Genomic DNA, 22,795 nt, shown 5'->3' on the forward strand with positions numbered 1-22,795 from the left:
CATCAAAGAGTAAGATCAATCAATTCACTATCATCATCACCTGTAAGATCAATGATAGCACCACCAGCAAATGCCATGGCATCTTCATCTTCTGTGAGGTCGATGATACTCATAGAAGAGGAGGCAGGGGGACCGGAATTGGAGACAGGATATACAGACAACTGGTGGACAGCATGGGACGTTGATGGGAGACTGCTCTATCTGTACATCAGCGAGAACAATGACAATGTGGCTGAGGGACATACCTTTGTGCAGAGATCACCTGATGATGATAGGAACATTGTCTTCACCCAGCAGTCATAGATTCTATCAGCAAGCCATACTCGAACATACTTATGTGATGATGTGATATCATCCTGACAGCCTAGGGCTGGCTCCTCGAGCAACTGCATCATAGTTTTCTCAAGCATATCAGTGGGCACATCAGTATTGTGCCCAGAAATCCCTACAAGAGTCTTCTGTGGGCGTGACACACGGTTAAGAAAGACTGCCCTTGTGCAGCCTGAGGCAAGGCTGAGCTGGACCACACATCTATCAGCATGTTGAAATGTAAAGCAATCACAAACCTCATCACTCCTGGGTGAATTGTTGGCAAGATCCTCCAGGAGTTCGTGTAGGATAACAACAGGCCAGATAGTGGTGTGGAAGGTATTAAGAAGCTTCTTCGAGTCCCAGCCTAGGAACTGCTGGATCACGGATGCGAGCTGAGCAAGGTCAGGGGAGGCTGGCAGCTGCAGTTTGGCTAGCTCGGCGAGTGAGGTGACTGCAGGGTGTGGATACAAATTGATGGTGTCCACACTAGGTAACGATTCAGGGAGCGAGTGCTGAATGTAATTGGCCCATCTTCCCAGTGGGATCACTCAACAGGTGACATCGAGCAACGTTTCGCCACTCTTTGAGAGTCCAGCCCTGGTTGTTGCTGCATATGGCACTGCGCAGCATACTGTTGTCCATGCAGCAGACCAAACCAAGTGCTGTCTCATGCCCACAGCCTAGAAGACCATTCTGAAGGAAAATGTTTGCAAAAATCAGCATCCGCACCATGAGCTTGAGTGATGAGGCTTGCCTTGTCATAATCACCACCACAGCAGATAGCCATGGTAATGAAAGCATCACCAGTGAGACGATGGTCAATTTTGTCCTGAATGGCACTAGCAGTATATATCTTGATCGTGTCCATCGAGAGTGTCGAGCTAAGGCAGGAGTATGAGAGACAGATATCTAAACGTGGATGAAAATTTACTTTCGAAGGACAGTCTTCACACCAAACACAAAGATGTCACTGTCGTCTGTCAGTACAGCATCAATGACATCAGCGCTGTTCATCAATGCAAGTTGAGCCTCAGCTTCTCCTGCAGCCTACATACCAGGGTTGAATGATGAGGATGAAAGAAGGAAAAGAAAACGCACTGTAATCCATTGTGTATGGAAGACATCCAGGATGCGTTGCGTCGGCTTGACCATCCAGTGCTCCCTAGAAGATACCTTATGCCCTTGTTTGACATCAGGCCGCTGGTTGCCATCATAGCAAAAGACTAGTTGTACTGGGAACTGAGTGAGTCGAGCAAGGCAGAATAAGAATGTCCGAAGTGCGGGGTTCTGCCCAGTCTGAGTGTGTGCCCGGTGCCAATTGCCTTGCTGACACTGTTCAAACCACCCGCTGCATGGTGGTGACAAGAGTTAGTACCAAATATGACAATACAAACGTGCAAAGACTGACCTTGTGTCAACTCCTATCATGTAGGGCAGGTGAGGAGCAGGTCCCACATAGCGGTCCTGGAGGGCAAGCGAGGTAATGTGCACTGTTTTGGCAGCAGGCTCTAGTAACTGTAAAACGAATGGGCTTGAAATCTGCAAGTGGTCACTGGCGATGCACGTACCTCCCAAAGGTTGTTGATGCCCATATTGACAAGTAGGCCTCCTCTTTGTGGTTGTAGGCAATGGGCATAGGCTATCTGAGCTGCTAGTAAGACAGATCAGTGTGCAGCTATGGTAGAGAACAAATTAGTGTGCGCCCTGCTCCTAAACACATGCATGTGTTTACCTATATTTGCCTTGGATGGCACGAGCGCAGGGCAGGGAACAAATGTCCCTGAACGGATGATCAACTGGGGCACGTTGATAGTGGTCAAGACCTGAGCAGTCTGCTTGGTCTGTTTGCCATCGATGAATGCTTGCAAACCACTATATTCTCACTCGATAGAAATACATACTTGAAATCAATCAGTTCGGTGGCAACCTTCTTCAGGGATACCTAGAGGATCCCACGAGTCAGGGCAGACACATCTGCTTGGGGCTTGTCAGACATATTGACTTTGAACTATTTTACAGCCAAAGGTAGAGATCAATTAGTATAGTTCTAACTCGAACACCCAACTCTTACGGTTTGAGAGTCCCCGCCAGACAATGAAAGGTCATGGGAGATTCTGACTCGAACACCCAACTCTTGCTGTTTGAGAGTCCCGCCAGACAGTGGAAGGTCGTGGAAGGGGATATTGATGGCCCCGTCGAAAATGCAAAACAGCATGAATAGCCTTGGATCAGTGGAGAGGCTTAAGCTTGACCTGTGAGTTAGACACGAGGATGGGCGTGTGCGATGAAACGAGGAAGCTTTACTTGTGAGTTAGTATGGGGTGCGCGCGATGAAATGAGGAAGCTTACTTGTGAGTCAGATGTGGATCAGCGTGTGCAAAAGGTGCCCCACCTACAACCTAAGTGGGGCCAGACTTAGTAAGTCCACAATAAACAGAGTGGAACGAGAACCTATCTAACAAGTCACATGCCGGTGATCGTCTTTAGCGCGCGCAGGACCATCTTTAGCGCATGAGGACAGTGTTTTTTGAGAGACATGGCATGGTCCAACTGTCCATCCCTCTGTTTTGGCAGGGAATCTCGCCCATCCGCCATAGGTTTCTTGGGCGGAAAAAGACCGCCCCAAATGGGTGTGACATTGTGGACCACAAAGTCTTTCTTTGGAACCTACATTGGTGCCGGCAGAAAACATCAGGGCGACTGGCTAGGCCCACAAGTAGTCAGCACGCACCTTTTCCAGACCCTCTCAATCTCTTCACAAACCGTCCCTCCTTGGCTCTTGTTTTGTGCCCCATCAAGACTCCAACATTCCTTTCCAAGCTCCCAAACCCCAGATGCCCTTGGTGAGTGAAACAACCAGGTCCCTGCCTCCAAGTTCTTGTGTGTGTGCGCAGATGCAGCGGCCATCATTGCTGCCATGGAATTTGGCGCCTCTGGCCTTCTATCCTTGTGTCCACTTTTTTGCAACTTTCTTCCAGAGGGCTCACCGAGTCCGCGAAATGTGTTAGAGCCTCCCTCCATAGCTATATCTGCGCCTCGTCTGGTAGTGGGCAGTCTCGTGCGCATGCGTCGATTTAGATTAGAGTGATTCATAGCGCGGGGGTGTCAGGTGTCTCATCCGATCGCTGATCGTCAGCGCGGCGATCAGTCACAACCAGTCACTGCAGTCACACTGTGACTGGACCGTGGTTTTTTGCGCCAGCAGCCATACTTACGAGTCATGATGTTCGTCAATGATTACATAATCATCCTTCACCGAACAAGAATACAGTTTCATCACCGAAATTACCAAATCCAGAGATGGTCATATATTACCATGTCGGAGCCACCATAACTGCCATATGTATCTGGCGCAAGTCTCAATGCAAGGCAATGTTAGGAAACTCAATTCGGACATTGCGACTGCCATATGACTATAGTCTGGCATTAGGCTAGTGTACCGATATATCAAACATTGCTATGTACATAATGCATTTGAATTTCACTCAGATTCATCAGACATTGCAATTGCGTTCAGATATAACAATGTGATGCATTGAATTAATGGTAGTACAAAGCAGTGAGGTACAATTGAGTGAACAGTTCCGAACCTAGTTCAGAACGCATTCGATCTCTCGAACCATAAAATCTTACAGTGAAAATAGCTACTAGAACTCTCACGACCATGGGTACCAGCTCGAGGCACTGGTGCTGCTCGTTTCATTTTGTGTCCAGCAGGTGGAGGAGACGTCGGAGGTTCACTCAAAGGAGAAGTTCGCGTTGAACAGGTGCCGGGAAGCTGCAAGGAGGTGCCGGCCCAGGAGAACCTAGTAGATTACATCAATATCAGTCATATATTCTGCAAGCCCGTCTTGAAAGACAAAGACGTACTGCTATGATAATGTGAGGTAAGCATCCATGACTATAACCAGTGGTTATTTTGAGAGCTCTAGCGCAAAGTCGAGTTAAAAGCAGAAATGGAAGTGATTGAACCACTGACCTTTGGTCGACGACACAGACATCAATCACTCTTGCATTTGCCAGGGCCAGCGGCAATAATGACAATGAGAACGTCGACTTCAGAGTGGCGTACGAACGGAACAGGCATCGCAAATTTCGAAAGAGCTATGACTTAACAATGGGGAAAATGTAGAGAAGTGCGTCAAACGCTTCGAACACTAAGCAACATAAGACATTGACTGTGCGAAGCACAAAGATGGACAACTCACCTTTCTTTCTGACTGAATCTGACATATGATGTCTTATAAGTGTATGTTGGATTTGCAGAAGAGACTACAGTAGCAATGGTCAGACAAATTTAGATATAGTAGATAGTTTCGTACCTGATGTGCAGATGAGTCTGTGGAAGCTGTAAAATAGATATCGATGATGCAAGTATATGATGCTGGATCTATCGGATGGATGAAATAAGTACATAACATATGCATATATGTGCATACACTCACCTAAGTCGGCCATCCAGATAGCATATAGTCATGGAAAAACACTGTGCTGTTGGTCAGGTTGAGGTGGCCTTCAGTATGAGTGATGGTGACAATTGCAGAGACATATCGAGTGATTGGACTTAGTGGTGTTGGTATTGGTATAGAATTAGAGGGAGGATAAGCAAAGATAGCACGTCAACATAGTTGACAGGAATTTGCCGGCGGGCTTTAAACAGTCATGTGATCGTATTTGCAAGTCATTTTGCCCTCACTTTCCCTGCTGCAGCGCTGAAGTTTGAACGTTTGTACTCTCCACAAGGATGAGATTGTGGCGGACGACGGCGAGGAACTCGATGATAAAATACTTATGGAGGAAGGTTCTGGCGCCCTTTAGGTACTTTACTTCAGTTTCACCCATTTTTCATTGTATTACTCTATATAATACATTGGATGTATCTGGATATGTCTGATATCTGGCTGACAGCTACTCTACTGGATGACTTGTGTCTGACAGATGGTATGTTTGATGTCATTGTATCGCTACGATATTTCAAATGTCGGATATCACAGGTATATACAATTGGCGGCGTCAGAAAATTCGATATATCATGTGATCTCTGGATTCGGTAATTTTGGTGATGTTGTTGCATTCTCGCCTTATTCGTTCTTATTCCTCGCAAGTCGCTGCAGGCAAGATCATCCTTCCCTCATGGCACTGTCAGCTCAATTGGACCACTCGTATGTACTTTTCTTTGCGCGCCGTTTTCAGCGATATAGACATTTTTTTTGCCTTTGTCGTTACCTCACAAAATATACTCAATTCTACATTTTGCCTTTGCGTGCTAACTGAGTAGTACGATACAAGGAGCAGCGGCAATCACTCTGAGACTCGCACGTTCCTTTCAACGTCGGCAGACCACTTTCGTCACAAACTGTTCATGCCATTCTCTACTTTAGCACAGATTCTTCTGCTAATCCTGGTCGGTGATCTCCATTCCCAGCGCTTTTACGATCATACCAGCGTCTATCGTGCCGAACATCCACCGACAATATAGAAATACACGTGCAGCGTGACCTGAAGCCTGAGCGTCAATCTCCCGCTGAGCCGAACTCTATCCGCAGTCACCATATCATCACCCCCATCTTCCCTTCCCATTCATCCCGTCCACCACTCTACCCATAATCGATCCTCATCATCTTGCTCCATCGCAACATCATGCCTGGTAGCTCAGAAAGCCGATATATCAGACTTGAAGGCGAGTCTCTCCATATTGTTTTCGTATCTGTTTCATGATCCTCACAGTCTATCTACAGTCATCAGCGGAAAGAATCTTCGAGTCCCCTCCTGGCGCATTCCCGCTGGAATTTACGTGTCCATCAATGTCGACTCGAGGAGATGCTGGAAATCGGCCATCAGTGTCTTATCATCTGATGAATTGGTAGCGTGGGGGAATACTGTAACCCTGTAAAGTCCATGGAGATATTCTGACGTGATGCGAGAACTGATTATTGGCTTATAGACCATCAAATGCCTCGCCTGCATTGTCAATAGAGATCAGGGCGTCCTATGAGCTGCGTCGAATGCTAGGCGGTGGAGAGGTCATCGGGGAAATTCAAATGTCGTGGGATGAGCTACTCGATCATGGAGATCACCCATTTGGTGAGTGATTCGGTTCCCATTAATTCATTCATGCACATATGCTAAGATCTCGTAGATATATCCTTCCCAGCCGTGCGCGACGTTCAACCTTCCATCACACTGAAGGTTGCTGTTGTACATGTTTGGGACGATCAAAATGGCGCACCGTTTGATGTGAGCGACCCCAGACTCTGTCCTGTTAGCTTCGCTGACGGAACGCCAACTATAGTCCCTCGTAGACTGCGAGATTGCTCGAGACGCAGATGCGGGCCACGCACAGTTTGCGTCATACATGAAAAGCGAGAATGTCTCTCACTTGAACGATGCTATGGAGCATTTTCAGTTGGTTTTGAATCATTGTCCGGTCGGGCATCCAGACCGCGCAACAGCTCTCACGAACCTCGCGTGGGTTCGCCTTAAGGGCTATATCCGAAATGATGTTGAAGACATTGATACTACCACTTCCCTCTTCCGCGACGCGCTTGCATTGTGTCCGCAGCACCATCCCGATCATCCCTTATCCCTATATAATCTCACCGAAGCGCTGACTTGGCGCCACTCCAGGAAAAGTACTGATGTCGACATCTGCGAAGCCGCCCAACTCTATCATGAGCTACTGCCTCTCTGTCCAGAGGGCACCTACCTTCGTGGCATCGCAACGGGGAAAAATGGTGTTGATTATGTGATCAGCAGATGCAACGAACTTCCAACAGACGGATCTGATGAAGGCATCCACCTTCGAAGAGTCGTCCTCGAGCTCTGTCCTCTGGACCATCGACTTTGTCCCAGAACCCTCAACGAGCTTGCAGGAGCACTTCAAGCACGCTTTAATCAGCACGGCAGCATCGATGATCTTGACATGAGCATTCAGCTTAATCGTAAAGCTGTGGCTCTTGCTCCCGAGGGGCATGCTGACCGTGATACTCACCTGAACAACTTGGCCATGTTACTCGTATCTCGCTTCAGTCACCAAGGCAAACCTAATGACCTTGATGAAGCCATAACATTGTACGAAGAAGGGCTGCATCTGTCCCCTGTTGGGCACGAATCTCGTAATTGCTTATTGGACAACCTAGGGACCGCCTTCGTCAACCGTTTCAACAAATACAGCGACATTGAAGATGTGACCCGAGCTATCAGCCTCTACCGCGAGGCCCTGACGTTGCACCCACCTGAGCATCCACAATATGATACCACGCTTAACAACCTTGCCATCGCGCTCCAAACCAGATATAACAACTCGCAAGTCAGAGAGGATCTTAACGAGGCCATTTATTTATATCGTGAATCCCTTCGGTTAATGGGGCTTGACCTTCCAGATCGTTATATAACTCTTTTCAATTCGAGCTCGGCACTCTGCTATCGTTTCATGCTTACTCGGGAGAATGAAGATGTTGAGGAGGCCATTGCTCTTTGCCAAGAATCATTGGCAGCTCTGTCTTCGCTGCACCCTGACAGGTACTTCAGCTACATGTGCCTGCAGGAGGCCTATTTGTCTCGTTATCGGATTCTACACGACCCTGCTGATTTATCTCTTGCAGTGGAGAACTTCAGACTCGCATCAAGACATTCTACTCAAGGGTTCCCACAACGCACCGCTGACGCATTTTATTGGACCATTACAGCGGAGCAGCATGGTCATGGATCCGCGCTGGAAGCCTACTCGACATTTTTTGAGCTTCTGGATGCTCATTTGGCAACACGGTCTTCGGCAACTTCACGGCGCGAAGCTGCTTCTGCATTTCATCGCGCCAGAACACTCCCAGCAGATGCAGCATCATGTGCCATCCGCTGTGACAATCTACCACATGCAGTTGAACTTGTGGAGCAGGGCCGTGGCCAGCAGTGGTCGCTGGCCTCCCGACTCAGGACTCCGGTTGAAGACCTTGAGTCAGCAAATCCGACACTGGCGCATAAATATTTGGAGCTAAGCCAGCTCGTTTCCAGTGCGGCCAAGAGTTCTGCAACCATCACTGACAGCGCTGCTGCCGATCGGGCAGCAACAGAGTATAGGAGAATCACGAGGCAATGGGAAGCTGCCATAGCTAAGATACGTGATCTTCGGGAGTTCTCGCGGTTCCTGCTCCCGCCTTTGTATGCAGACCTGCAAGCGGCAGCCCGCCAGGGCCCAGTCATCATCCTCATTGCGAGTCAATACTCATGCAGCGCCATCATTGTTCCGACGTCAGGAGACCCCCATCATGTTCCCTTGCCGTCTGTCACTCTCGCAGATCTGACAAATCTCAAGGATCGTTTCGCTAGGGCAATACGACACGCATCTACCCTTGGCCCCAAAGTGCCGCGAAACGACCTAATAGTCCTCTTGCGGACAGTATGGGACGAGATCATGCTACCCATCGTCAACATCCTCCAGCATAATCTGAAACTAAAATACTGTCGTATCTGGCTGTGTCCAACTGCAGCCTTCACATCTATTCCTCTCCACGCAGCTCACCCGTTTCGAACCAACCCAGATGGCTCTAGGGAGCCATGCCTGGAGGATCTCTATATCTGCTCTTATACGCCCACACTTTCGGCTCTGGTCAGATCCAGACAGACGATGAAGAAGCGCATCACTCCATCCTTCGTGACAATCGGGCAGGGTCAACCGGGTGCAGGGAAAGGCAAGGCGCTCTTGGCTGTCGACAGCGAGCTCGAGCTCGTCCATAAGCTCGTCCCTGCGACGGCCAAACACACCACTATTTCTGGGGACGCAGCCACACGAGCAGGTGCGCTCGAAGCTTTGCAGGAGAACACCTGGGTACACCTAGCTTGTCATGGAAAGCAGGACCCAAAGCAACCTTACAATTCACATTTCATCATGAAAGACGAAGATCTGACGCTGCTCGATATCATGGAGAGAGATATTCCGCAAGCCGAGTTCGCGTTCTTATCAGCGTGTCACACCGCCGTTGGGGATGAGGAGACTCCCGACGAAGTGATCCACCTCGCAGCTGGTCTCCAGTTTTCGGGGTTTAAGAGCGTCATTGGGACGCTGTGGCAGGTCGACGACTCTGTCGCACAACATGTCGTCAAAGCTTTCTATGAGAACATGTTCCCAGATTTGAAGGATGGAGGTGCGATGGATTGTACGAAGGCGGCCTGGGCACTGAACCGTGCTACGCACGCTGTGAAGACGACAGTGCCGCTGGAGCAGAGGATGGTTTTCGTTCATATTGGTGGGTAGTTCCACTACCTTGTACTGATGTCGTCTGGTACACATTTACAAGCTGTTTATCTGCGATCTGTTGTGAAAATGACTCTAAGTAATATCATATTCTTGAGCTCTAACTACCTTATTTTCGTATACCTCGTCGTCTTTCCGTCGACTAGGATGTTCAATAAAATTCTTGTGTACTCGACTTATTTACAGATAACACTGTTCGTCTGAAGAGCGCAAAAGCAGGTTATAGGCGGACATTATTGCGACTGACTCGGCCGCCTAGCTAGCTTGGACCAACATGACCTGGGCCTTGCAGGCCCTCGTAAGTATTCTGCGCTTGTTCTGCGCACTATCCCACTAGTGTGGGAACATTTCATGACGGCATAGATTTCCGATCGAGCGTGTTTCAAAATACCTTCACGCTATGAGAGAAATCATCTACATCCAAGCAGGCTCATTTGCAAACTACGTAGGAACACATTTTTGGAATACGCAGGAGAGCTATTTCACCTACGAAGATGACGATGAACCTATCGTAAACCACGACCTTTCGTTCGAAGAGGGACGAAGTCCTCAGGTACGTGTACCATTTCCAAGTGAGGTCCTCTACTTAATGTGAGCTACCGTTGCATCTCTTAAGAATCAACCAACTCTTTGTCCACGCCTGTTGACATTCGACCAGAAGTGTATGCCTTCGTTGGCGCATTGATATCCTATCGTCTGAGCTGCATCTGAGCAGCAAACTTCGGGACACTCGCAAAAACAAGCCAAGCTGATACAGCTACCGATGCTTCACTTGATACGACCTGGTGAGTGTTGATCGTAACAGATGCTTGTCATACGAACTGATACTTTGCAGGCAAGGAAGGGTCGTTTGCGAGACACAAGATCCGATCCCTCAAAGCGAATATCACGCTCGTCTTGAAGGCGAACTAGAAGAAGGCAATTTGGAACGCACAGATCCAAATATCAGATACTGGTCAGATTATAGTCGCGTATTCTTTGATCGAAAATCCATACAGGCCATCCCTGACGCACTGGAAAATATCCAGGCTGGGTGGAGTGTCGGTCAAGATCTCTTCCAGCGATATAACGAGGTACATTCTTTTTCTCCCCATTTTGTGGTATTTCTAACACTTCTCCAGGATACAGAGCTTATGGAAGGGGCGTTTCGTCTGCTCGTCGAGAACTGTGATAACTTCCAGGTAGGCTCTTTTTCATGCCATTTCCAGCCCTCCGCTAAGTCAACCTCCCACTGCAGGGCTTGCAAATGATGCATGATACACCCTCTTTCGGGGGCTTTTCGCATGCTTTCCTGACTTCCTTCCGCGACGAGTTTCTCAAAGCTTCTACGCTAAACTTTAGTTTCCTTTCGGGCGCAGACCCAAATCATGCTGGCATTGACAATGTGAGTGTATGCGCCTCCACGTAGATGCCACACAAACGTTTGAAAGCAGTTTCTCGACACCAAGAGAATTATAAACGACGCATTATGCTTGCAAAGCTTGGATCAGCTTTCGGATATCTCTTTCCCAATACTAAATCCGTCCCGATGGTCTGCGTTGGAAAGTAACCTATCGCAGGGACTTTCCTATAATGTTTGTCTACTGCAAAACTCTACATATACTTTCCTGACTGAACGTTGCAGAAAAACAGCTTGTATCATACGTCCGGAGTCATCTCGTCGCTGGTAGAGACTGCCACGCTGCCACTAAGGCATGCTATTCTCATTGACAGGCAATGAACATATCATCAACTGATTCCACAGACTTAAAGGCAGTCGGGAGGACATCGCAATGATCGCTGACCACTTGAACTGGCGAAAATGTTCTCGATTGGGACAACTGGGTGGCATAGTCCCCCTACCTTTTTCTGCGACTGAGGGAACGTTCGCCAATATGTACTGCAACTTCTCGACTAGTTTGTCAAATAAGGTAAGGATCATGTTGACGCCTTGATCGCACGAACCATGATGAAGTAATAAGTAATTATAGGACGAGCGCGCAGTTTTTGCGAGACGAAACGTAACTCGAGGGTTGCAGGATCAAGATCTGGCAGCATTCGATGCATGGTGTGACATATCATCGCTACAGGAACCTCTGGATTCCAGGTACGGCTCAATCGTATGACATACATCCGAACTCATTCATGTCATGGGGTTAGCATCCATGCACCTGCTTATCCCGTGCCGACATCATTTCCGTCCATATTCCGGCACACTAGACCAACATCGATTAGGATGGCTTCATCGCTCGTCACAGCACCTTCTACATCGATTCCGCTTATGGGGTATGCTAGGTTTGTGGAACAGACTGCAAGGATGAGAAGGAGTGATGGTGTGCTTATGAGCATGGGCCTCGAGAATGACGACGTGAAAGAGCTTGCTAGTGCGTTGTGGGAGATCGTCGATGGGTACGGGAATGACAGGATGGATGAAGGGAATGGCTGATAATGAAAACCATCATCTTATTCGAGAAAGTACTCTGCAGCAACCCGAAACAAGTGGCATAGGATTATGCATAAATACTTAAAGAGCAACCAAATACAGGGTAGGTGTTGAACGAATTCTCAAATCTCAGCAATGGAGCACCCTATTCGTATCTCAATTGGTCCGATTCACCCAGAGAAACAAAGGTTATTTTACCCTCAGATCCCGTTTGCGTCTTGCAGAGTCGCGAGTCCATTGCGTGACCTCGATGCACGAGTACTACGAGCGCTATCTGGTGTGCCCGTGTTTTTGATCACTGCTACGTTATTATGCTACCTTCAAGCTCTTCAGTATGGATTCGAATGCAAAGAAACAGTGCGCAACAACGAAATTCAAGTCTAAGTGAATTGCATCAATGATTCAGGCGTAATTGGAAGACGCGAGTCGGCTCCTACTATCTAAGTACTCAAGCAAAAGACGAGTTGAGTCAAAGTTGAGTACACAAGAACTTTGGTGAAACATTCTAGTCGACAAAAACACGACAATATATACGAAATAGACTATAGCTAGAGTGAAGAAACATGCATCAGGGTCATTTGTACAACAGAATGAAAGAGGGTCTCAGATTAACATGTGAATATATACCAGACGACAGCAATGCGACGTACAACTACACACCAATATGAACAAAAACCATTCTCTGCTCGAGCGGCACTTTCGTCTTCACCGTGTGCGTAGCACGGTTGAGTGCCCAGGCTGCCCTCGTGCAGTCCATGACACCACCTTTCTGCAAATCTCCAAACATATACCCGTAGAAAGCTTCTACGACGTGTTTCGCGACAGAATCGTCGACCTCCCACAGCGTGCCAACGACGCTCTTGAACCCTGAAAACTGAATACCAGCTGCGAGGTGGATCACTTCATCGGGCGTCTCCTCATCGCCTACAGCGGTATGACAAGCCGATAAGAACGCGAACTCGGCCTGTGGAATATGTCTCTCCATGATATCGAGCAGCGTCAAATGTTCGTCTTTCATGACGAAATGCGAATCGTAAGGCTGCTTTGGGTCCTGCTTGCCATGACAAGCGAGGTGCACCCAGGTGTTCTGCTGCAAGGCTTCGAGTGCACCTGCTCGTGTGGCTTCATCGCCAGAGATAGTGGTGCGGTTGGCCGTCGCGGGGACCAGCTTATGGACGAGCTCGAGCTCGCTGTCGACAGCTAAGAGCGCCTTGCCTTTCCCTGCACCCGGTTGACCCTGTCCGATCGCCACAAAGGACGGAGGCACGCGCTTCTTCATCGACTGTCTAGATCTGATCAGAGCAGAAAGTGTCGGCGTGTAAGAGCAGATGTAGATATCCTCCAGGCATGGCTCCTTCCCAGAACGATCCGGCTTTGTTTGAAACGGGTGAGCTGCATGAAGAGGAATGGACGTGAAAGCTGCAGTGGGACACAGCCAGATTCGAGAGCGGCGCTGTAGTTTGAGGACGTGCTCGAGTACGTCGACGATGGGTAGCATGATCTGGTCCCATATTATCCGTAAGAGCACTATTAGATCCGTCCTCGACTCCCGTGGGTTCATCCGAGATGACTCTCGTATTGCCCTGGTGAAGCGATCCTTGAGAATCTTGAGATCTGCGAGAGCGATGGACGGCAAAGGAACATGATGGGGGTCTCCTGACGTCGGGACAATGATGGCGCTGCACGAGTATTGACTCGCAATGAGGATGATGACCGGGCCTTGGCGTGCTGCGGCTTGGAGGTCCTTGTATGAAGGTGGGAGGAGGAACCGCGAGAACGCTGGAAGATTGCATATCTCAGCTACCGCTGCTTCCCATTGCCTTGTAAGTCTCCTATATTCTGTTGCTGCTCGATCAGCAGCAGTTCTGTCGGTGATGGTTGCAGAACTCTGTGCGGCATTGGAAACGCGCTTGCTCAGCTCCGAAAAATCGCGCGCCAGTGTCGGATCTGCTGACTCGAGGTCTTCAACTGGAGTTCTGAGTCGAGATGCCAGCGACCATTGCTGGCCACGGCCCTGCTCTGCGAGTTCAACTGCCTGTCGTAGATTGTCGTGACATATGGCACATGAGGCTGCATCTACAGGTAGCGATCTGACACCATTGAAGGCAGCAGCAGCTTCGCGTCGTGAAATAGTCGATGATCGCGTTGCCAAATGACCATCAAGAAGCTCGAAACACGTGCTGTATGCCTCTAATGCGGATACATGACCATGCTGCTCCGCGGCAATGGTCCATTTGTGTGCTGTCGCAATGCGTTGTGGGAGTCCTTGAGTGGGGTGCCGCGAGGCAAGTCTGAAGTTCTCTATAGCGAGCAGTAAATCAGCAGGGTCATGTCGAATCTCGTGACGAGACAAATAGGCCCCCTTTAGCCACACGTAGCTGAAATACCTGCCCGGGTGCAGTGAAGACAGAGCCGCCAATGATTGTTGGCAAAGAGCAATGGCCTCCTCGACATCTTCATTCTTCTGAGTTTGCTTGAAACGAGAGCAGAGCACCGAGCTCAAACCTAAAAGAGTTGCGGGGTACCCTGGATTGTCAAGCCCATTTAGCCGAAGGGATTCGCGATACAAATCAATGGCTTCATTAAGATCCTCTCTAACATGCGATTTGCTACATCTGGTTTGGAGCGTGAGGGCAAGGTTGTTAAGCGTGGTGTGACGATGTGGATGCCCAGGTGGGGTCAACATCAGTGCCTCGCGACGGAGACTGATAGCTTGGGTGATGTCATCAATGTCGCCGCGTTTGTTGAAACGGACGATGAGAGCGCCCCCTAGGGTATTTAATGAGTAATCACGAGATTTGTGCCCAACAGGGCACAGACGCAGCGCTTCTTCATGTAAAGAGATTGCCTCATCGAGGTCATTAGGTTTGCCTTGGTACCTAAAGCGGGATACGAGTGAAAAGGCCAAGTTGTTCAGGTAGGTATGACGGTTAGCATGTCCCTCGGGACACAGAGACACGGCTTCACGTCGAAACAGTATGCCTTCGTCTAAATCATCAATGTGGCCTCGTTGTGTAAACCGTGATCTGAGAGCACTTGAAAGTTTATTAAGTATTGATGGACGGAGTTGATGGCCCAGAGGACAGAGATCGAGAACGACTCGTCGAAAGTGGATGCCCTCATCAGATGCATCTTTTGGAAGTTCGTTGCAGCTGCCAATCACATGATCGACACCGTTCTTCCCTGCCGCGATGCTATAAAGGTAGGTACCCTCTGGGAAGAGAGGCAATAGTTCATGATAGAGTTGGGCGGCTTCGCGAATGTCGGCAGCAGTACTTTTCTTGGAGTGGCGCCAAGTCAGCGCTCGGGTGAGATTGTATAGAGATAAGGGATAATCGGGATGGTGCTGCGGACGCAATGCAAGGGTGTCGCGGAAGAGGGAAGTAGTGGCATCGATGTCTTCGAGATCATTTAAGATATAGCCTTCAAGGCGGGCCCACGCGAGGTTGGTGAGAGCCGTGGCATGGTCTGGATGGCTGGCCGGACACTGGTCCAGAACCAACTGAAAATGGTCTACAGCGTCGTTCAGATGAGAGACTTTCTTGCTTGTCATGTATGCGGCAAATTGTGTGTGACCCGCATCTGTGTCTCGAGCAATCTCGCAGTCTACGAGGGACTGCAGTTTGCGTCCTGTCAGAAAAAGCTAACAGGACAGATACCAGCGTCACTCACATCAAACAGTGCGTCGTCCTGATCGTCGCAAGCATGTACAATGACGGCCTTCAGCTTGAGGGAAGGGTGAACACCGCGCACGGATGGGAAGAATAAATCTACAGGACGTCAGTGTATGTGCATAACTGAGAAGCGAACCACTCACCAAATGGCTCATCTTCATGATCGAGTAGCTCATCCCGCAACATCTGAAGTTCGCCGATGACCTCTCCACCGCCTAGCGGTCGACCAAGCTCAAAGGACGCCCTGATCTCCACTGACAGTACAGGTAAGGAGTGTGATGATCTATGAACCGAAGATCAGTTCTCGCATCGCGTCAGAATGTCTCCATGAACTTTACAGAGTTATAGAATTCCCCCACACTACAGATTCATCAGATGATAAGACACCGATGGCTGATTTCCAGCGCCTCCTGGAGTCGACATTGATGGATACGTAGATGCCAGCAGGGTTGCGCCAGGAGGGAACTTGAAGATTCTTTCCACTAATGACTGTAGATATTGTGAGGATGGCAATAAATACGAAGGTAGTTCGGAGGGACTCGCCTTCAAGTCTGATACATCGGCTTTCTGAGCTACCAGGCATGATGGTGTGATAGAGCAAATTGGTGGGGATTGAAGATGGGCTGAGTGGTGTGGACGGAATCAGTGAGAAAGGATGAAGGGGGTAAGGATATGATATGTGGATAGAGTTCAGCTGAGAGGGAGGTTCAGGTCATGCTACACGTGTATTTGTCGAAGGCTGTTCGGCACGATATAAACGCTGGTATGATTGCACTAAGCGCTGGGAATGGAGATCACTGGCAGGATTAATGGAAGAATCTAGAGTAGACAATATTAGTCATGACCGGTCTTCAGCGAAAGTGGACAGCCGAGGTTGAGCGAGTCTCAGAGTAATTGGACTTGTATCATACTACTTGTCAGCACACCTCGGCGAGATGTAGAATCGAGTGTATTTCATATGGTAATGTGAACAATGTTAAAACCACTGAAGACGGCACGCTAAGAAGAACCGAATGATTCTATACGAGAGCTGATAACGGGGGCAGGATAATCTTGCCTGGACAGAGGAATTAGAAAAGAATGTCAATTTGAAAAGTGAGGATGCAACCAACTGTATTGAAGGACGATTGATGAATGTTCAGGAAACTTGATCGCTGCCGGATTTGACTATATCATTGGCACCGGATGATCGTGATGACATTTTGGCCAAGGACTTGTGGGCTTGGATGAGGGGAAGATGTAATGTACAGGAAATCACCAAATAGATGGACATCGACTCGCGGTTCCTTGAGGTGGCCACCTATCCGTGTCATCCTCGGACAAGGTTAGAATTCAATTTCCTATTCAGTCCAACTCCCGTGACCGTGTTGCTTATGTGATGCCACTGGCACCGACTCATCAACGACAAACACTTAGTATTACTGGCCATGGACGCTGCACCTCGTAAGCCTCAAGCTTACGAGGCACTTCTGGTGTCTTTTTTTTTTTTTCGTTTGCGTTCTGAATCTTGTCCAAGGAATTTTGAGCTTGCCTCTGTTGGTTTTGAACCGTGACCGCTGACCACCTTTGCAGCGTTTGTATAGTATTAGGTGTGTAGCGACTTGAAGCTCATTCTAACTGTTGTTCCAGATCTCAATCATATTCCTCATCGTTATTAACATTGTCCGTTGCATTCTGCTATCCCTTCTGACATGCTCTCACGGACCCTCACTGGTGTTTCCACTTTGTTGCGCGTCCTTTCAGCAGTTTATATTGTTTCTACAGTATCTACTAGTATGAAATACACATCTCACCTTAGTACGACTCAGCTATGAAAGTACAGGAGTAGCAAGCCTCGCAGGATGCGCATGTTCCCTTTGGACCTGGCGTGCTACTACCGGTGATGACTGACCTTGACGTTGCTCGCTTCTGCAGCATGTACAGACTCTTCCGCTAACATTCTCAAGTCGGCCATCGTTTCAGCGCTTGTATAATCACATGTCTATTGTGTCAAACATACAAATGCCATGGAAATACATGCGCCACAAGACCTGGACCACCCACCTCTTCTCCGACCCCCGTCTTTTCATACTCATCACTCATCACTGCACCTGGCACGTCCTTGATCCTCGTTTTCCTTTATTACACCAGCATGTCTGATGACTTGAAGTTGAGTCGCTGCATACCACCTTCGTACTCCTTTCATGATCCTTATGATCTACAGTCATCGGCGCAAAATATATGATTGTCACCTCCCGGTACATGCCTGCTCACATTGAACTATGCATCAGTATCGACTCGAGCAGAAATCAGCCATTCTCACTAGGGTAGGACGAGACCATGACCTTGTGTTGTCTCGTCGCCATGCAAGACACCAAATGTTGTCAGAGGTAAGTCATGCTCGTCCGAATCAGATGAAACTCCACCGTGACTTAGGTTCTCTAGCACTTTAGCGAGATCGTCTCTTGGTCTCCATCGTAGAAAACGGGTTTTTTGAACTATTTAATATACATGCTTGTGCGTCAATATTTCCGTGCCTTCTATTTCTACTCAGTGATCATCCCCGTATCATTTGAGCAGTGTTTTCTATGCGTGCAAATACTTGTCTCTGATGGACTTCGGAGCTTCACACATGCTCGATAGACGCGTACACTCCGACGCAATACACCTGGCGTTCAATTTGTTGTGAGCACTATTCTAAATCGAGGGTCCCTTGTAACTGGTTCTTCATAATAGTCTGGAAGTGCATAGAAGTTTCCTGTGTACAATGTGCCGTGAGTCAACCACTTGGTAAGTTAAGCTGAAATATTCAATGCGAAAGAAGCCTAACACGCTGTTGTCCTGGTGAGCGCTGAAATGGTTCAGAAGACTCTTCCTATACGATATATGGTGAGTTTGAGATGAGATTCAGTGTGAAAAAAGGCTTACGCGCGCAAGTGCTACATAATTGGCCTATGCACATTTGTAAGCTCAACAAGGTGAGATAAAATGGGTCGTGAGGCTTACTGGCACTCCAGCGTTTACAAAGGCCGTCAAGCCGATGAGAACAGCGAAAACAGTAGAGAGGCGGATAAACATGATGGTGAGTTGATTTCACTTGTGGAGATATTGATGGCAACTTGATTGTTGGTGCTGTCTCTTTTATGCTCCACAGAAGAGGGCGTAAAGTCGTGTTTTGGACACATGAATATCAGCTGAAGTTTTTGGAGTCGGTTGTCAACGCATACGTGGCTCGAGTTGATCCGTTGTTCAAATTGCTACAGGGATCCAAGTTCGTGAAAGAACCAGACCCAAAACACTTGTTTCGGATCGTGTATTTTGTTTCGATTAATCCCTGAAGGCCTGACATCCGAGTTAGTTGGGAGGAGTGCCTTCAGGCAAACGATTGTGTTCCTATCTGTCCAGCTATGACTCAATATTTGGCTGACTGGAATAGCACAAGTCGTCTATAACTACCGCTCCCTCGGTACGAGCATTACCGCGGTCTCAGTTACAGCAGAAATGAAGACCTCGTTCATCTCTCAGCAAGCAAGAACTTTGCGTGATAAGTCCATTGCCATTTCGCTTTTTCTTCTTGTAAATGAGGTTAGGGAGACTCTAGCTGTTTTGTCATGCCTTGCTAGCCTCGAATCCCTTTCAGGAGCATACATTGTGTATGCAGCTTACATGTTGCCACTTTTAATGTCACCATGAAACCGGAAGGAGGCTGTTATGTAATTGCCGCTTGTTTAATGCATCCGCTACGTCGCTGGCTAGTGATCCCACATTTGCCAATAAGATGCCTCAGAGCGACCTGTGACTCCAGCGTCCACGACGGAGGCGGACAATTCTTACACCAAGATCTTGCGGTAATAGGCAAGCGCATCTATGCTTGGAGGGCTCCGACAGGCCAGAATATTGTTGAGAGAATGTAAACTCCGGCCGAATTGAGCCGAGCGACTGCAGACCCCAGACTTAGCCCCGCACTGTCCGTTTCTGTAACTGAGAGACAGCGGTAGTATATGACGCGGCAGCGCAAGGTAAAGTAGTTACGATCAGATACAAAATCCCTGGTCGCATTTGCATTGTGTTCTTTGATAATATAAGGCACTCATCTGTGGAATTTGGGTTGAAAACTGCCGGTTCAGGCCTCAGGGGATAATACTACGAATATGGAAGAATATCGATTCTGGTCTCATCATCAGATCAGACAATGGCCAGGGATTGGGTGGATAACAATGGTGAGGGTGTGTCGAGGCGGGTGGTCTGTGATGACCGGCTGCTAAAAGATTGGACGATAACGCTGATAGTTCAGGGTCGAGTGCTGGTCGGGAGACTAGCTGCGCGGTTCCTGGTTTCGGGTCATCAAACCAACTTGTGAAAAGCTGACAATCAGGAGCGCTCTCCAGAAATCAAATAAGTACTCAGCTGATGAGATCTAAATCGACCCCATCTATCTCCGGATGAAGCTCTTTCAAGTTGCACCGCCTATCTTATTCCGAAAGTAATAAATAATACCCCACCAACAATGGTACTATGTAGTTGGCACGTGTTTCTTTCTGGTGTGGAATGTCCACTGAAATCCATCATCGATTTATCCATGACCGTGAGCCTTTGAACTGCGTCGTTCAATGTGCCGCCTAGAACTATTTTAATCCCAGCGCGCGCTGCTGTGTGTCAGAAATGCTCGACCTCCATTAGAACATGTTTTATTTCTCTCAAGTTCACAGTCTCGTAAATTACTGGTAGAAAACAGAGCGAATTACCAGATCCCGCAAGCGGTGTACACTTGGTTAGTGTCAGTTCCCAGCCTTGAGAAGAAATGCCATTCACTTGCCCCTGGTGGGTCGGAGTAGCGTTGTTGTTGGGTGTCGTGGCAATTAGGACTGAAAAGATTGATATGAGCACAAGGTGACTTGGAAAGGGTGCGACTGAGATAATTTTCGAGATGGCGAAAACGCAGGGACGATCATTGGTTATCATGATGTCAAGAAATAATGCACGTACGTGTGGCGGCTGTTGAATTATGATGCGCCTTTATTTTGGTTATATGTTGAAGCCAGGTTTTTCCGTTTCGACGAGGGAAGCAATGCATAGCACGGTATCTCGTTGTAAAAAGCAGTTGTAGCACGGTGACGTATCACATGCTGGGCGGCCCTCGTGGGATGAAAATCAAGTACGACTGACTGTAAACTGGAAAGATTAGAATCGTGAGAAGCGAGCGATGACCTCGGTGATTGAATATAATCGTGGATTCCTGAGTAGTCGTGTGAAGTGTGACATTTTCTACAAAAAATAGACATCGCTATGTCGGGCGGCGTTCAGCTCCATGGATGACTGAACCAACAAGATCTCCACGTCATGAGAAGCGTCCTGAGGTCTGACAAACAGTGACTTGGAATAACATCATTCAGCTCGAATCATCAATCAAGATAAGATTACTCAATTCGAAATGGGATAGAAGAGCGGACAGGTGAGTCTTGGGTCAAGCGAATCAAGGGTTCGCACTACGGAGCCCATCAGTAAACCGGTGAGTTCTTGCTGGGGATTATGCTGATTATGGTGCTTTTACATGGTCATATTGCTTTATATCACTTTATATTACAATGTGACGAAAACCTTTCCTATATATTACGATATATGATGATATCTTCTTCTCTCAGGTTCTCTGATGCGCCAGTCTGCGTCCGGAAGGATTTTCAAGAACTAGTTGTGGAAGCCCAGACTCGGACTAAGGTACCCTGCCTTCCAGATCCCAGCCTTCCCTCAAAAACTTGATCGACAGTGTAGAACACTACACTGGGCAGCATGCTTATGATATAAGTGAGATAGATGTTGTGTGTTGTCCTTGTGAGGCACCTAAGTTGACGCTGCGATGCCGTGTATTATTGACGACACGAGTATCAATATTCTGGATTGAGTCTTCGGACTGAGATCGGTGGTGACTTGCAATAGTCAAGAAATGTCATCATGCTACAGGAACATAGACTGACAAGTAAGCTAACTATCGTTTGCGAACTGCATCGAGGGCAGCGGATACGATGGAATATTTTTTCGATCTTCAGCGCTTCAGCCACGATCTGCCATTCGTCATAAGCTGAGTGGTGGAAGTACTAAGCATGAAGTGGAACCCACGATGGATCGCATGGGGCCATGGACAAGCCGCAACATGTATTGCCAGTTTGGTGCCGGAAGTACTTAGACTCGAGAGTTGTAAGGAACGTAGTTGGGGTGATAGACATTGGAGACCACAAAATGTTCGAGCCACATGACATCCCTGGTTGCTGGCGAACATTCCGCGTGAAGGTACGCTGTTCGATACGTGATGCAGATGCTAAGAGTAGTAAGAGAGGTGCGATTGCCCTGACAGCAACAAAATAACCTGATTCTCACGGGTGGTAAGGGAGTTAGATAGATTTTATACATGCCACGTAGACCTTAAGTACCACGAACTCGAATGCGTCTCTGGCACGACCATGACCGATTCTATCCGAGAACGCACATTTCATGGACGACATCGAGACTTGCCAAAAATAGAAGGAACCCGGGTGTTGTCGGTTTGGTGGCACGTTCGTTGTGACACAATGATTACGCCGTGTGGAAAACAGATGGATCGATGGAGCATCATGACGATTTGGGATCTTGTTTATGAGGACACTGCTACGGATAACAAGCTCTGATCACGAACAATCATGAGCTCACTACGAAATCACCGTGTCATCATCGCTTCACTATTCTTACCAACGACTGCAGTTCCAGGTGAAAGTAGCCCTCCTACTCCAGATATTTATGCTCGAGAGGTAGGTACAACAGCAGCTATCCAGGACCTGGGCGGTCGTCCTCCAGCATTCAGACATGCTTCATCGCGATCTATCGGTAGCACGCCAGCTCCTCTCAAGAGTATAGTCGATGATTTGAAAGTGAGTTCTTCGATTATTTCTAGGTACGACGAATTAACCCCTACAAGTCTCGTGCAATCACTCCAATCACCACTCCTCCTCTGAATTAAATCCATTCTCCAAATTTGCTTCATTAGCTCCATCTCCCGCAGGCAAGGGTTCAATCTCACCGTCCTCTATCCGAAACATGGACGTTTCCCTTGCAAAGTTTCAACCAGACCCACTCCATCCTATTCGTCTACAGCGCAGATCATCCTCAAAGCCACTAGGTACCCCACCA

The 22,795-nt window shown here is 48.2% G+C and overlaps 6 protein-coding genes across 6 annotated transcripts; 3 read left to right on the top strand and 3 right to left on the bottom strand.

Annotated features, from left to right (window-relative positions):
• Positions 1 to 2: 2 nt before the first annotated feature.
• Positions 3 to 1,904, bottom strand: F5891DRAFT_1200298 (PIN domain-like protein; the record flags this gene model as incomplete). Its single annotated transcript, XM_041368816.1, has 8 exons — positions 3 to 197; positions 246 to 518; positions 567 to 763; positions 1,042 to 1,193; positions 1,244 to 1,359; positions 1,411 to 1,660; positions 1,721 to 1,827; positions 1,881 to 1,904. The coding sequence occupies 8 exons, from the start codon at positions 1,902 to 1,904 to the stop codon at positions 3 to 5; spliced, it is 1,314 nt and encodes a 437-aa protein (XP_041216777.1).
• Positions 1,905 to 5,198: 3,294 nt separating this feature from the next.
• On the top strand, positions 5,199 to 9,625 carry F5891DRAFT_1283538 (CHAT domain-containing protein; the record flags this gene model as incomplete). The annotated part of the gene is made up of 5 exons (XM_041370573.1): positions 5,199 to 5,253; positions 5,859 to 6,201; positions 6,257 to 6,396; positions 6,452 to 6,549; positions 6,605 to 9,625. The coding sequence occupies 5 exons, from the start codon at positions 5,199 to 5,201 to the stop codon at positions 9,560 to 9,562; spliced, it is 3,594 nt and encodes a 1,197-aa protein (XP_041216778.1). The 3' UTR covers positions 9,563 to 9,625.
• A 313-nt stretch (positions 9,626 to 9,938) lies between these two features.
• Positions 9,939 to 12,182, top strand: F5891DRAFT_1079945 (Misato segment II tubulin-like domain-containing protein). The gene is made up of 11 exons (XM_041363424.1): positions 9,939 to 10,115; positions 10,179 to 10,224; positions 10,278 to 10,347; positions 10,398 to 10,635; positions 10,684 to 10,743; positions 10,800 to 10,946; positions 10,996 to 11,136; positions 11,187 to 11,254; positions 11,307 to 11,472; positions 11,533 to 11,648; positions 11,702 to 12,182. The coding sequence occupies exons 1-11, from the start codon at positions 9,963 to 9,965 to the stop codon at positions 11,985 to 11,987; spliced, it is 1,491 nt and encodes a 496-aa protein (XP_041216779.1). The 5' UTR covers positions 9,939 to 9,962; the 3' UTR covers positions 11,988 to 12,182.
• A 235-nt stretch (positions 12,183 to 12,417) lies between these two features.
• F5891DRAFT_261359 (CHAT domain-containing protein) lies at positions 12,418 to 15,842 on the bottom strand. Its single transcript, XM_041371117.1, has 3 exons — positions 15,810 to 15,842; positions 15,657 to 15,710; positions 12,418 to 15,600 (listed from the first exon to the last, which is right to left on the bottom strand). Exon 3 carries the CDS (start codon positions 15,535 to 15,537, stop codon positions 12,637 to 12,639), a length of 2,901 nt encoding a protein of 966 aa, XP_041216780.1. The 5' UTR covers positions 15,538 to 15,600; positions 15,657 to 15,710; positions 15,810 to 15,842; the 3' UTR covers positions 12,418 to 12,636.
• Positions 15,843 to 21,511: 5,669 nt separating this feature from the next.
• On the bottom strand, positions 21,512 to 22,201 carry F5891DRAFT_261448 (uncharacterized protein). The gene is made up of 4 exons (XM_041371120.1): positions 22,070 to 22,201; positions 21,752 to 22,004; positions 21,610 to 21,696; positions 21,512 to 21,561 (listed from the first exon to the last, which is right to left on the bottom strand). The coding sequence occupies exons 1-3, from the start codon at positions 22,092 to 22,094 to the stop codon at positions 21,678 to 21,680; spliced, it is 297 nt and encodes a 98-aa protein (XP_041216781.1). The 5' UTR covers positions 22,095 to 22,201; the 3' UTR covers positions 21,512 to 21,561; positions 21,610 to 21,677.
• Positions 22,111 to 22,795, top strand: F5891DRAFT_261438 (uncharacterized protein). Its single transcript, XM_041371119.1, has 2 exons — positions 22,111 to 22,536; positions 22,584 to 22,795. The coding sequence occupies exons 1-2, from the start codon at positions 22,309 to 22,311 to the stop codon at positions 22,623 to 22,625; spliced, it is 270 nt and encodes an 89-aa protein (XP_041216782.1). The 5' UTR covers positions 22,111 to 22,308; the 3' UTR covers positions 22,626 to 22,795.

This window comes from Suillus fuscotomentosus, assembly GCF_016647785.1.
Source record: "Suillus fuscotomentosus strain FC203 chromosome Unknown F5891scaffold_229, whole genome shotgun sequence".
NCBI lineage: Eukaryota > Fungi > Basidiomycota > Agaricomycetes > Boletales > Suillaceae > Suillus > Suillus fuscotomentosus.